This window comes from Podarcis erhardii (assembly GCF_964252035.2).
Source record: "Podarcis erhardii genome assembly, chromosome: 14".
Taxonomy (NCBI): Eukaryota; Metazoa; Chordata; class Lepidosauria; order Squamata; family Lacertidae; genus Podarcis; species Podarcis erhardii.
This window is the reverse complement of record NC_138503.1, coordinates 41,006,941-41,018,940: the sequence shown is the minus strand read 5'-3', so window position 1 is coordinate 41,018,940 and position 12,000 is coordinate 41,006,941. Positions and strand designations below refer to the sequence as shown.

At 43.3% G+C, this 12,000-nt stretch overlaps 2 protein-coding genes across 3 annotated transcripts in view; one reads left to right on the top strand and one right to left on the bottom strand.

Moving 5' to 3' along the window:
• The first annotated feature begins 770 nt into the window (after positions 1-770).
• Positions 771-9,132, top strand: GDE1 (glycerophosphodiester phosphodiesterase 1). 2 transcript variants are annotated; one of them, XM_081840001.1, is made up of 6 exons: positions 781-1,157; positions 4,565-4,740; positions 5,555-5,660; positions 6,560-6,652; positions 7,327-7,538; positions 8,646-9,132. In XM_081840001.1, exons 1-6 carry the CDS (start codon positions 903-905, stop codon positions 8,791-8,793), a joined length of 990 nt encoding a protein of 329 aa, XP_081696127.1. In that variant the 5' UTR covers positions 781-902; the 3' UTR covers positions 8,794-9,132. The 2 variants fall into 2 exon arrangements, with proteins under 2 accessions (XP_081696128.1, XP_081696127.1); XM_081840002.1 differs by lacking the exon at positions 6,560-6,652 and having other exon boundaries at positions 771-1,157.
• A 1,326-nt stretch (positions 9,133-10,458) lies between these two features.
• TMC5 (transmembrane channel like 5) overlaps positions 10,459-12,000 on the bottom strand; it is a 34,273-nt gene continuing 32,731 nt past the window's right edge. The window contains exon 21 of the mRNA XM_081840710.1: positions 10,459-10,874. Within this exon, the coding sequence (XP_081696836.1) occupies positions 10,762-10,874 (113 nt within the window). The 3' untranslated portion in view covers positions 10,459-10,761. The remainder of the gene's footprint in view (positions 10,875-12,000) is intronic.

The following is a 12,000-nucleotide window of genomic DNA, read 5'->3' as shown; positions in this document are numbered from 1 at the left end:
CTCAGACATTTTGGGGTGTTCCAAAGGAAGGAATTCCCTCCCTGATTTCACTATTACGCCTTGCTGACTCGTCCACATATGATGTGGCAGTTTCACAGGGCGTCAAGTCCCTCTTTGCCCCTTCCCAGAGGTAGATGCTGAGAACTGCTGCCTGCATCCCGCATCAGCCTCAGCCAGCATGGCCAGTGATCGGGGTGAATGACAGATGTAGCATCCTTGTGATACAATGCAATTAGACAGCATCTGTCTACACGAGAAATAAGCCCAACGAAGTCCATCAGGACTTCCTCCTAGATATAGAATTTCAGCATTAGTAATTCTTAGTTGATCAGTTTGTATTTTCTATGTTGAGGGTGACTGCTTCGTAGGACAACGCCTTCAACGTACTGCTGCTCCCAAGACTGTTTAAAGACTTGCCGGGGGGGGGGGTGTTTTGTTATTGTTTTTTTGTGTCTTTCGTGTTTTCATTGTGTATTTTTATGCTGTGAACTGCCCTGAAATCTTCGGGTAAAGGGTGGTATACAAAAGAAAAAACAAAACAAAACGGCATCATAGTGCCCACTGAAGGAGAAAACAACAAACAACAACAACAACAACAACAACAACAACAACAACAACTGCATGGTGTGGACTTGGACTTGGCCTGCGCAGCTTCAAGGCAGGGTTCATTCTGGATGCGCGGAAAAGAAAAACCCTCCCCTCGCCTCAATCCTTCGCTCCATATTGGCTGGCGGCCCGGGCAGCTGGGCGGCGATTGGCTGGGAGCCGGCGCCCTCGCCTCACTATTATGCTGTCAAGGCCCAGGTGAGCTTTGCCTCCTCGGCGCCCGCCGCCTTCGCTGACAGTTGAGGGAGCGGAGGGGGGGGGCGACTCCCCTCCGCCTGTGGGGCCGCCGGGCCGCCATGTTCTGCTACTCCGAGGGGCTGCTGGCCGCCTTCTCGACGGTGCTGCTGGCCGCGCTGGTGCTGAGCCGGAGCGCCGTGCTCTCCTGCCTGCTGACGGCGGGCCTCTACCTGGTGCTGCGCCTCTTCAGCCTCGAGCCGGCGCCGGTCCAGCGAGCCCAGCTGGTCGTCCAGCCGCGCGGGAACCCGGCGCGCATCGCGCACCGCGGCGGCGGACACGACGCGCCCGAGAACACGCTGGCCGCCATCAGACAGGTCAGACCCCCGAATATTTGCTTCTATTGATTATACCACATCTTCTCCCCCCCCCAAAAAAAAAATGCGAGGGAAAAATTAATTAAAAATTAAATATTCTTTTTTGGGGGTGTTAAGGCATCCGATCGGAAATAAAGCCATGCCCTGCAGGGGACTGCGGTGGTGATGGCGAAACAGAGGAGAGAGAGTGAAAGAAGGAAGGCAGGAAGCAAATGTTTTAAACCCGGTTAGAGGGTGTGGAAGGGGCTTGGGGTGTTTAACCCATTCCCTGTTGCTGGAAAGGGCTTCAGAGTAATGCCACGGCATTCATTGGGAAAAATTTTCCCCATACAGTGGTACCTCGGGTTACATACGCTTCAGGTTACAGACTCCGCTAACCCAGAAATATTACCTTGGGTTAAGAACTTTGCTTCAGGACGAGAACAGAAATCATGCTCCGGTGGCGCGGCAGCAGCAGGAGGCCCCATTAGCTAAAGTGGTGCTTCAGGTTAAAGTAGTACCTCAGGTTAAGAACAGTTTCAGGTTAAGAATGGACCTCCAGAATGAATTAAATACTTAACCTGAGGTACCACTGTATATGCTTGTCACTATTGTACCTGAAATAACACATGGCATGCATTGTTATTGTTAACACTGTATTTTATTACAGCCATATCCTAAAGCTATGTTGGCAGCCATCGCTGCATCTTACGGAAGCAGCTGTCACTGCGTGTAATAATTCTTCTGTCCTGCATCTCTTGCCGTTCAGTTTCATCAAAATACCCTGGGTTCTAGTACTAGGAGAGGGGAAGAAAAATTCTTTATCCACTTTTTCCTCACTTAACCTTTGCTCCTTGGTAAGCTGCTCCAGCTTCGTGATCGTAGGCAACTGATCATAGAATCAAAGTTGGAAGGGACCCTGAGGATCATCTCTAGGGTCTAGGCCAATCCCCTGCAATGCAGGAATATGCAGCTGTCCCATCCAGGGATCAAAGCTGCAACCTTGGCGTTATCAGCAATACACTGTCACCAACTAAGCTATCCAGCTCATTTCCCAACATTGCCCTTTTCTGCACCTTTCCCAGCTCTCTAATATTCTTTTTGAGTTGTGGTGATCGAAAGTGGACATAGTACTGTTATTGCAAGTGTGGTCCACACCATAGATTATGCAAATGCATTATGATAATTGCAGTTTTATTTATTATACCTTACATTTCTCTATCACTTACCACTAAAAGCCAGTTTAGGGAGAACTCTCTTAAACAACTTCTGGAAGGTTCAGGGGCTTAGGTATAAACGAAGGGGACATTCTACAGTGTAACATAAATAAAACGGGGGAAGTCTAAATTTTAGTTGTGTGCTTGGAGGAAGGGGGATGCACAACAGAAGAAGACTAGGACAGGGAGGGGTCCAAAAATCGTGCATCTTTCTATTCTGTTTCATTGGTGTGATTGAAAAGTTTGCATCCTCTTATAGGAAGCAACTCTCCTTGTAGAAAAGAGAAACTACGAAGCAACTGCAGGCTCTTGTGGACTATGCAGCAGTACTGGGATTAAGCCCATCTCTTGTAAGGAACATGCAAACACAAAAGAACAAGCCTGGATTTTCTCTTGACCAGGAGAAGTGACAGACCATTCTTCTCTTTAGTGGGCAGATGCTGACTTTCCCACCCTAGAGGGTTGTGACTTACCAGGAATTTTAGAATTTAGGTCCAAGGTTAATCTCCACATATTTTATTTTATTTTATTTTATTTTATTTTAGTCTGTCTGTCTGTCTCCCCTTCCAAGAAGCTCAAGGTGGCAGCATATATGGTTTCCCTCTTCCCTATATTATCCTCACACTGTTCCTATGAGGTAGGAATTTAAGCAGACTAGCAATGAGTGTTAAATCCTGGAATAATTGTTTTAAATTCTGGAATAAGAGACCTAATTTCAAAGTAATGTTCCAGTGCAGACTTGCAATGGAATAGTAAACCTTTGAGGTTTATAACCTGTCCTGAAGCTAGCGGTTGCAATTAAATGTGTGACAAACAAGGGAAGGTAACCCTCATCTGCTGTACTAATGAGAGTGATTAAAGCATCAAGGAACCACAGGGATTATTGAGATCAACTGAAACCTAAACAGAGTAAGGAGATTAACAAGGGAGATGAGGTACAAATATTTGTGAATCATTAGTGGTAAATATAGTAACCTTCCACTTCCCAAGACAATCCATTGCAAACTCATTGAGGGGAGATGCTGTTTACTCCTCTGTTTCTTATCTGTTCTGCAAATCAGATAACTGACTTCCACAGTCTTTGGTTGGACTTTTATGAGATTTAAAGTGTTTCCTTATCTCTGAGCAGGATACACGTTGCCTATCATTGTTTGTTCACTTCACTATAAAGATAAGAAACTCAACATTTAAAAACAAATACAAATTGTAATTTTTTCTTCTTTGAAGAACCCAGCAAGATTATTATTTTTTTCAGTATCAATGTCAGAAAAGAAAAAGCCTGGCAACCCTCTTGGTGACACAAGAGGACACATCCCTTAAAGAAATCAGTACAAATTTTGCAGGATATCTTCCCAGAAAAGCTTTCAGAGATAAAATTAACTTCCCTCACATTCACTCTGCAGGTTACAGAAGAGAGCACCTTCATTGTTTATTATTTCTTTTATCTGAAGGCTTGTCTCCTTCCAAGTTACAAACCAATCTCACCTCAGATGTTTGGGTGTCTCGGAGCAGAGTGTAACCTGATGATATTAATGGGTGGGGGAAATTGTGTGGAACCAAGTGGCCCATTAGAAACCCTGGATCCAAACCATTTAGTGGTTTAAAGTTGATAACCAGCACTTTGAATTGGTCTTGAAAACACACTAATGTCAATTGAATACTTTGAAGATATTAAATAACAGGCCCCCAACAGCACCATCTCAGTTTGTTAACTAACATCTAACCCATAACAATCAGTTAAGGGTTTTTACTCTCTAAAATCTGATGAAAAGCAATCTTAGAGTTGGGTGTCACCCACATAATGGTGATCATATCTCCAGATGACCTCTCCCAGCAGTTTCATGTAAGCATTAAGCGGCATGAGGGAAAAGATACTGTACAACCTTGTGGATCTCCACAGGCCAATTAACAAACAAGAAGCTGAACACTTAATCCCCAGATCTGCCTTCAGAAAACTGTCCTTTAGGCTGGACAGGAACCGGTACAATTCTGTACTCCGAGCCCCAACCTGGCCTGGCAGTACAAAAACACTATACTATGACCGATGGTACTGAAAGGTCTTGCAGCACCAACGAAAGTCAGGTCACAGCTGGTGAATTCGTTTCAGTTTTCCCATTTCTAATGTGATGGTAACAAAACACTGATTACAATGCAAAATTTGCATTGTTATCCAATGTCCTGTTTAAAGCAGTTTGTTTTTTGTTTATCAAGGCAGCTGAGAATGGAGCAACAGGGGTGGAAATTGACCTTGGATTCACTGCTGATGGCATTCCTGTCCTGATGCATGACGACACTGTAGACAGGACCACAGATGGGTCTGGAAACTTAAACAGCTTGACCTTTGCTGATATCAGAAAATTTAATCCAGCTGCTAAACATAGATTATGGTAAGTGAGCAATCTGAAGAACACCTTCATTCATACCTGGAAATACAATATTTCTGTACCATTACATAAAATGTTTTCTCTTACAGCCTGATCCTATGCATGGCTATGTGGAAGCAAATCCCACAGAAATAATTATTTCTTATTCCCAAATAAGTATGTAGAGATAAGTGGTTTGTGAAGATGAGCGCCACCTGTTCCCCTTGATGTAGCGATGGATGGGAAGACCTGGCTTCAAGCCACCTCTCAGACACGAAGTTTATTGGGTCATCTTGGGCCAGTCACCTGGTCTCAGTGTAACCTACTTCACCAGGTTCTTGAGAAGGTAATAGGTGGAAGGAAAGAATCGTGAAGAATGGGTGGGAAATTTTTCCAACCAGATCTGTTTTCTGTCAGATAATTCCAAAATACTGTAAGGATGCAGCTTTGGACTGTTCACAAGCATCACCAGCAGAATACTACTGGATATAATAAGCTTGGACTGTTTACGTTTTGGTAAAAACACATACTTTCTTGATTATTTTAGTTCTTTCTAATATTAGGTCACAGTCGGAGCCATCTGTCTTGTAGATTTTATGGGAAATAAGTATGCTTATAATGGAGTCAGGTGACTGATAGGTGGGTGGTCCCATCCACCTGTCAGAGTTGGCCCACGAGGTGAGAGGAGATAAACATCTGGTTCACCAATCAGAGAGGCCCCCCACCGCTACCTTAGATGCTTCATGGTGATAAAAGTGAACAGAAGCATTATTCCTTTTTTTGATGTAAATGTTTATGCAGGAATGCACACAATTAAAGTTTTACTATTTCTCGGTAGGAGGGATTATCGTGGAGAAAAAATACCAACTTTGAAAGAAGCTGTTTTGGAAAGTATGCATTACGATCTCACAATCTACTTTGATGTCAAGGGCAGTGCAGACAAGGTACCATTTTCTTCCACTGTGCTGAAGCCTCACATTCTTGTAGGACAGCACATGGTAGAGGTCTTCCATTTGATCAGATCTGAGAGATCTTTCTTAGTAAAACATTAATGCAATTTTACCAAGACAAGAAGAGCATTTGTGCTGCTTCCTTTTCAGCCCATTTACAATCATAGCTGATTTACCTTACCTTTGGTCTTATTCATAGCGATATAATACTGAATAACTTAAGCCCCTTTCCTTTGTGGGTGAGACTAGTTAAAAATAAGCTTGAAACAACATTTTCTTTAAGTTGTAGATGTGGGGTAGGGAAGGGGCATTTATCCCATTTTCTGGCACTGTGCACATGGAATTATACATGTATGTATATATGTATGCATGTAGATGCCTTATATATAGTCCGACTGTAGATCTGCCTAGTCCAGCCTTGTAGTCCAATAGTTGGCAGCTTTCCAGAGCCACAGACAGGGGTCTTTCCCAGTGCTGCTGCTACCTGAAATCAGTCTTAAATGGTGATGCTGAGGACTGAACATGGCACCTTTAGCATAGCATGTACTCTAATACTGAGCTACTGGTCCTTTTCTGAATCTGTCTCTTACGTACTGAACCAAAATGCTTGCCAAAAGCAAATTTTCCACTGGAGCAAATTGGGCCTTCCTTGATGTATGTCTCAAACAATAATTTTATCTTTGTATGCACACCACTACCATAGCAAGTACCCTTGTCTTGACTAGAAGTACCTAAGCCAGCTGAATGGCAAAACCAAAGGTCAGCATCTTGCATTTAAAAAAAAAAATGCAATCCTTTCCATCTCCAGTCTGACCTTCAGGCTATAACAACAAAATTTCAAAATTACCTTTAAACTGCTTTGCACTTCTTTCATGTAACTTGTTTCCTGGCAGGCAGTTGCAGCCCTAAAACCCCTGTACTTGGAATATCCTCGGCTGTACAACACTAGCATCGTTTGCTCTTTTATGCCGGACGTTGTCTATAAGGTACAATTTTTCACCTAAGTGTTCTGTTGTTGCCATGGTAAGATTTTAATTTGGGTAATTTCAGCATTACACGTACATAATCTTACGGAAGTGGGGAGGATATGTTAAAGATTGACGAAGAGGCCTTCACTTTAAAATCTTGAATAATTCTGTCCACTGTGAAGCATCATATGGACTCCCCTCATTTTGCAAGCACAGTGGGGGGGGGGGTTGTATGGGTCATGGATAAAGGAGGTCAGGGCTTACTGAAGACAGCTTACGCAGGACCCCAAAACCTAAAATCAGTCCTAAGCTTGCTTCATGGGGGTGTACAGGTACCCAATACAAGCAACCCTGATCATTAGTTTAATTGCTATAAACCAAATAGTTTTAAAACTATTCCAGCACGCAGCTCTTCAAGGCAGATACATAATTTGGGAAGTAAATAAAATCAGTAAGGTGTACTTCTAAGAGTATTTAGGTTTGTGGCACAAAATGTCTGGACTTCTTTAGCAAACAATTGCAAGGTTGAGTTCCAGCCTTTGACTCTTTCTCTACAAACGCCAGACTACCAGATATAGCAAGATTACGTACCATCAAAGTCAAGCTTGAAATGATGAAAGTCAAGTCTCCCTTGCAACATCAGTCTTTGTACATCAAGATGTATTCATTTGTTTCTCTGCTTGGCCTTGTAGATGAAGCAAGCTGATAGGAATGTTTTAACAGCTCTTACCCACCGACCATGGAGCTTTAGTTACTTTGGAGATGGGAAGCCTCGCTACACTTCCTGCTGGAAACATTATTTCATGATGCTGCTGGATGTCATTATGGACTGGAGCATGCACAACTTCCTGTGGCACTTCTGTGGGGTTTCCGTTTTTCTGGTGCAGAAAAATTTCGTTTCACAGTAAGCAGAAAACCTTGACTATACTCTGGGATAGCCAGTGGGAGGTGCCCTCCAGCTGCTTGTTGGACTACAAGTCCCATCAGTCCTGATCACTGCCTATGGAACCCAACAACATCTGTAGGGCACTGTGCTGGCTACCCTTTGTCTAACCCACCCTCAGCTAAGATATTCCTCAAAGGATCGGGGGGGGGATGAGGGGGGAGGGTAGGCATACACCGAATCATGCAAGACATAAAAGAACAGAGTGCAGGTGTCAACAGTGGGTGCCTGATGAGCTTTTATTTAAACCACCCTAACTGTATGGGTGGGACGCAGGTGGCGCTGTGGGTTAAACCACAGAGCCTAGGACTTGCCGATCAGAAGGTCGGCGGTTCGAATCCCCGCGACGGGGTGAGCTCCTGTTGCTCGGTCCCTGCTCCTGCCAACCTAGCAGTTCGAAAGCATGTCAAAGTGCAAGTAAATAAATAGGTACCGCTCTGGCGGGAAGGTAAACAGAGTTTCCGTGCGCTGCTCTGGTTTGCCAGAAGCGGCTTAGTCATGCTGGCCACATGACCCGGAAGCTGTATGCCGGCTCCCTCGGCCAATAAAGTGAGATGAGCACCGCAACCCCAGAGTCAGCCATGACTGGACCTAATGGTCAGGGGTCCCTTTACCTTTACCTGTATGGGTAATTCTCATTTGTAGTACTTGTAAACAACCTTTCAGCGTAAATACCCTCTTATGGTAGCTTGAAAAGGCAGCTTTGTGCAAGGGCAGGATAATTTAGCTCCATACACATAGCCAAGGCTTTCAGGTGGGAGGATACCTGGGTGCTGCTTCCTCAGCGACGGCACTGGGGACATGGAGAGAGGCAGGGCTTTCAGCTGGAAATGTACCTAGGCATGCTGCTGTTTCTCCCTCTGATGGCCTCAATAATTATCCCTAAGAGATGGTTTCCAATCGAATACCACACCTTAACTTAAACAAAATAGGGGGGAAAGATTGTGGGTTAAGTACCAAAAAGATGGCCTGCTGTTACTATAGGGAACATGAAATAATAAAGGTTTGGTTTTAATTGCAGTCACTTGCAGTCTTCCCTCACATCATTTCTGACATTATCCTTTTTAGGGAATATGTGAGACAGTGGTCTTCCAAAGGAATTCAAGTTGTGGCTTGGACAGTCAACACATTTGCTGAAAAAATGTACTATGAAAATGTTCTCCAGGCCAGCTACATCACTGACAGCTTAGTGGAGGACTGTGACCCTCACTTCTAGTCTTTAGCCTTTGCTGGATTTTTTTTGGGTTTCTTCTTTAAAGCAAACTGAAGTTTGTCAGCAGTGGAACTTCAAGGATTCATACTGATTTTCTTGGGACTGAATGATCACAATGCAAAGTGGATCCAAATGTTTCTTTTCATCATGCTGGATGGTGTCTTAACATTACAATCAATTTTAATCCTAGCAAGAAGAATTGAGAATCTAAGAGAGGGCTGTGCAGCCCTTTTAAAAAATCAGGTTGGTTTAATGCAGGTGTGGACTTGTAGAGGATTGACACTTTTTTTCTAAATTAAGCTGCTTTTTTGAAATAAATCAATGCTAGGCCTTTACCAATCACTGACATGACTTGAAACACATTCATTAGCCTGTACTTAGAATGAAATAGTAGGGAAACAACTGCATATACCTCCTCATTGTCTAGTCAAAAGACAAACCAGTTCGCCAAGGCGTGGACCAGAAAGCAAGAGAAAATCAAAGCATTTGGGAGGCTGGAAGAAATTAGGCCAGGTGCTACAGGTTGCAGTACTGCCTTATGGGTGAGTGGGTGGCTAGGTGCAACAGAATCCTCCCTGGGGGATATGAATAAGAGGCATTAGCTGAAAAGCAAGACCTGGCAACAACATGGAGCAATACCACAGCCAGGACTAGACTATATATGGGTAAGTAGGAAGAGATTTTGGGGGCTCAGTTTAGGTGCCAATTTGAATTCACATTTGGCACTGCTTTTGAAGCAACAAGTTAAATCTTACAAATTAGGATCTGCTCCTCTGACCAAGATTCTTTGCAGGTTGTCCTTGCACTTTACTATGAAAATGCACTATGACGTACAACCTATTCCAAAGTAATAGCATTCAGAAGATCACTCAATAACGCACACAAAGGAAATGCCTTTACTATGGAAGTTGCTTATGTTAGGGAAACTAGAAACTACCTGACAAAGTAGAAGCAAAGAAAATACGACCACTTGGGGAGAAATGGATGCTGAAATCTAGTAGGGATACAGAAGCACTTGAAGAACTAGGAGTATACCAGGAAGGGCAAAGGTTGTGCCTTAAACTCTGCAAACCAGCTTTTCACAGGAAGAAGCCAAGCACCACAAACAGCTGAGCAGCAAGAACTCGCCCGACTCCTGTTGTAGATGCAATCCTGATTCCAGCAGCCAGGCACTCCTCAAAAGTGCTCTTGATTGCAATTCATACGAGTAGTTTGGCTGGAAGGAATTAGCTGGGCCAGATGGCAACTGAAGCAGCCAACCATTGATGTAGGAGAAATAAGAGGGTCCTTGTCAAACAATTTAAAAATGTGCAGCTGCAAAGTCACAGCTAAAACAAGTTTCTGTTTTCCAAACTTTTACATTACAACTTTACTTTTTTTTTTTTTTTGCTGGTTATGTAGCCATTGTTCTCCAGAAATGGTTGGAACTGCACAGAGATGAAGTAAGATATATGTAACCAGATTTAACATTTCACAGTGATGACACAATGCATGTTAATTAAAAAAACAGAGCTCTCGTTATCATTCTTTATAAATGCCTCTAATCTCTGTAAAAAAATATTCTGATCAACACAGCAAAAATAAAGCATTTCAGAAAGATTACAACAAATATTTACAGACCTGTACTTGGCAGTTATTAATCACAATAATTTACACTAATCCAGTAAGAAAGTTCCGTGAAAAAGGTATTTAATCTCACATCTTTCCATATGTAGTCAATCCTGTCCTGGATTCTGTTGATGAGCTGCATCCTGTTTTAATTATGTTTCACAATATTTTCAAAAAAATTATAATAAAGCAAAATTGCAACCAATGAAAAAATACATTTTTTAATGCAAAAAGCCTTGGTTTTCAACACCATCCTTCATTTGTCAATTTTCAAAAGTGCAGACAGATCCTTCTAAGGCCTCAGTAGTGCAAATAGCAAAATTCTCAAGAGTGCTTCTCTGTCCATTTTGCACTCCTCCACTTTCAGGAACTTTCATCATCTCCCATTTCCCATTCAGCCTCTTGCCTGGCTCTCAAAGCCAGAGCCAGAGCTTCGGAAGCTGTAGCATTCTTGGCTGGATGGCTACTCTCATGAACTGCAAGCAAGACAAGATGGCAAAGCATCAGCACTGTCATATTTGATAGAAGTTACCCACATTCCTAATCAAACCATGACACACGTGGAATGGAGATTATCTATTCACAGCCCTTTTTGTCAATGCCTCTCTCGGTCATTCACATGTTTTTAAGAAGCATCCTTAAACTGAACATTGGTATTTTGAAGAAAAATCAGCTTTGTGTCCCAGATATGGAGTGCACTCCCAATCTGGATTGGAACCCCATTTTCTCCAGAAGATGAGGCATACTGCAAGAATTACCTTCAGGGGTAAACGGGTGGGTGGGAGAGAGATCGTCGGCAGGAAATCTGTGGGACCCCAATCCAGATTGGGACTGTGCTCTGGACGAGAGCCCATAGGTCATTTATTTTTGAAGCAGAAGTTGCTTTTTAAAAGTAGAATGATGATTTTGCTAGGTTCAGCCAGTAGTCCACCTATGCTGATACACTTTTTCAAACAATGAGCTGGTTTGGCTGTTTGCGCCAAGCCTGTGGCTTCTGCTTTCCCTTTATCTCCCCCACTTCTAATTCCTGATTCCAATGAGCCATAGTTCGCCCCACCATCCCATATCACCAAACCAGTTTCTGCTTCCTCTCCAAAATGGAATTGAAAAATCACCATTTGAAGTGGCTTTCCAATCCTGATAGGTGGCAAACACAAACCATAGTTTGCCAATTCAGATGTTGACAACAAACTATAGTCTATACCATTCCTGACCAGGTAATTATAGCCCTATTCAGGTATTAATTTCTGAACACATGAAAAGGACTGTGGAAAGATGTGGGGCTAGCGCCCTTCCTTCAACAGCACATGAAGGGGCCACATCCCCCACGTTACACATGGGCAGGTCAATCAGAAGGGAGCTGCCTAACGCACATAAGAGTCGCTACAGAGATGGGGACCCTGAGTTTCCATGTTGGAAGCATCATGCATACAATATAAGCCTCTTGACTACGTCAATAACATGTCAGCTAATGCACTGTGTAGTTCTGTGTAGGGGGAGAGCCAGCCCTGCGCCCTCCTACTAATAGCTGAATGCCTGAAAAGGGCTTTAGATCTTCAGAGAGCTGGGTTTTCATTTTTTTTGCCACCTGCTGTGCCTATT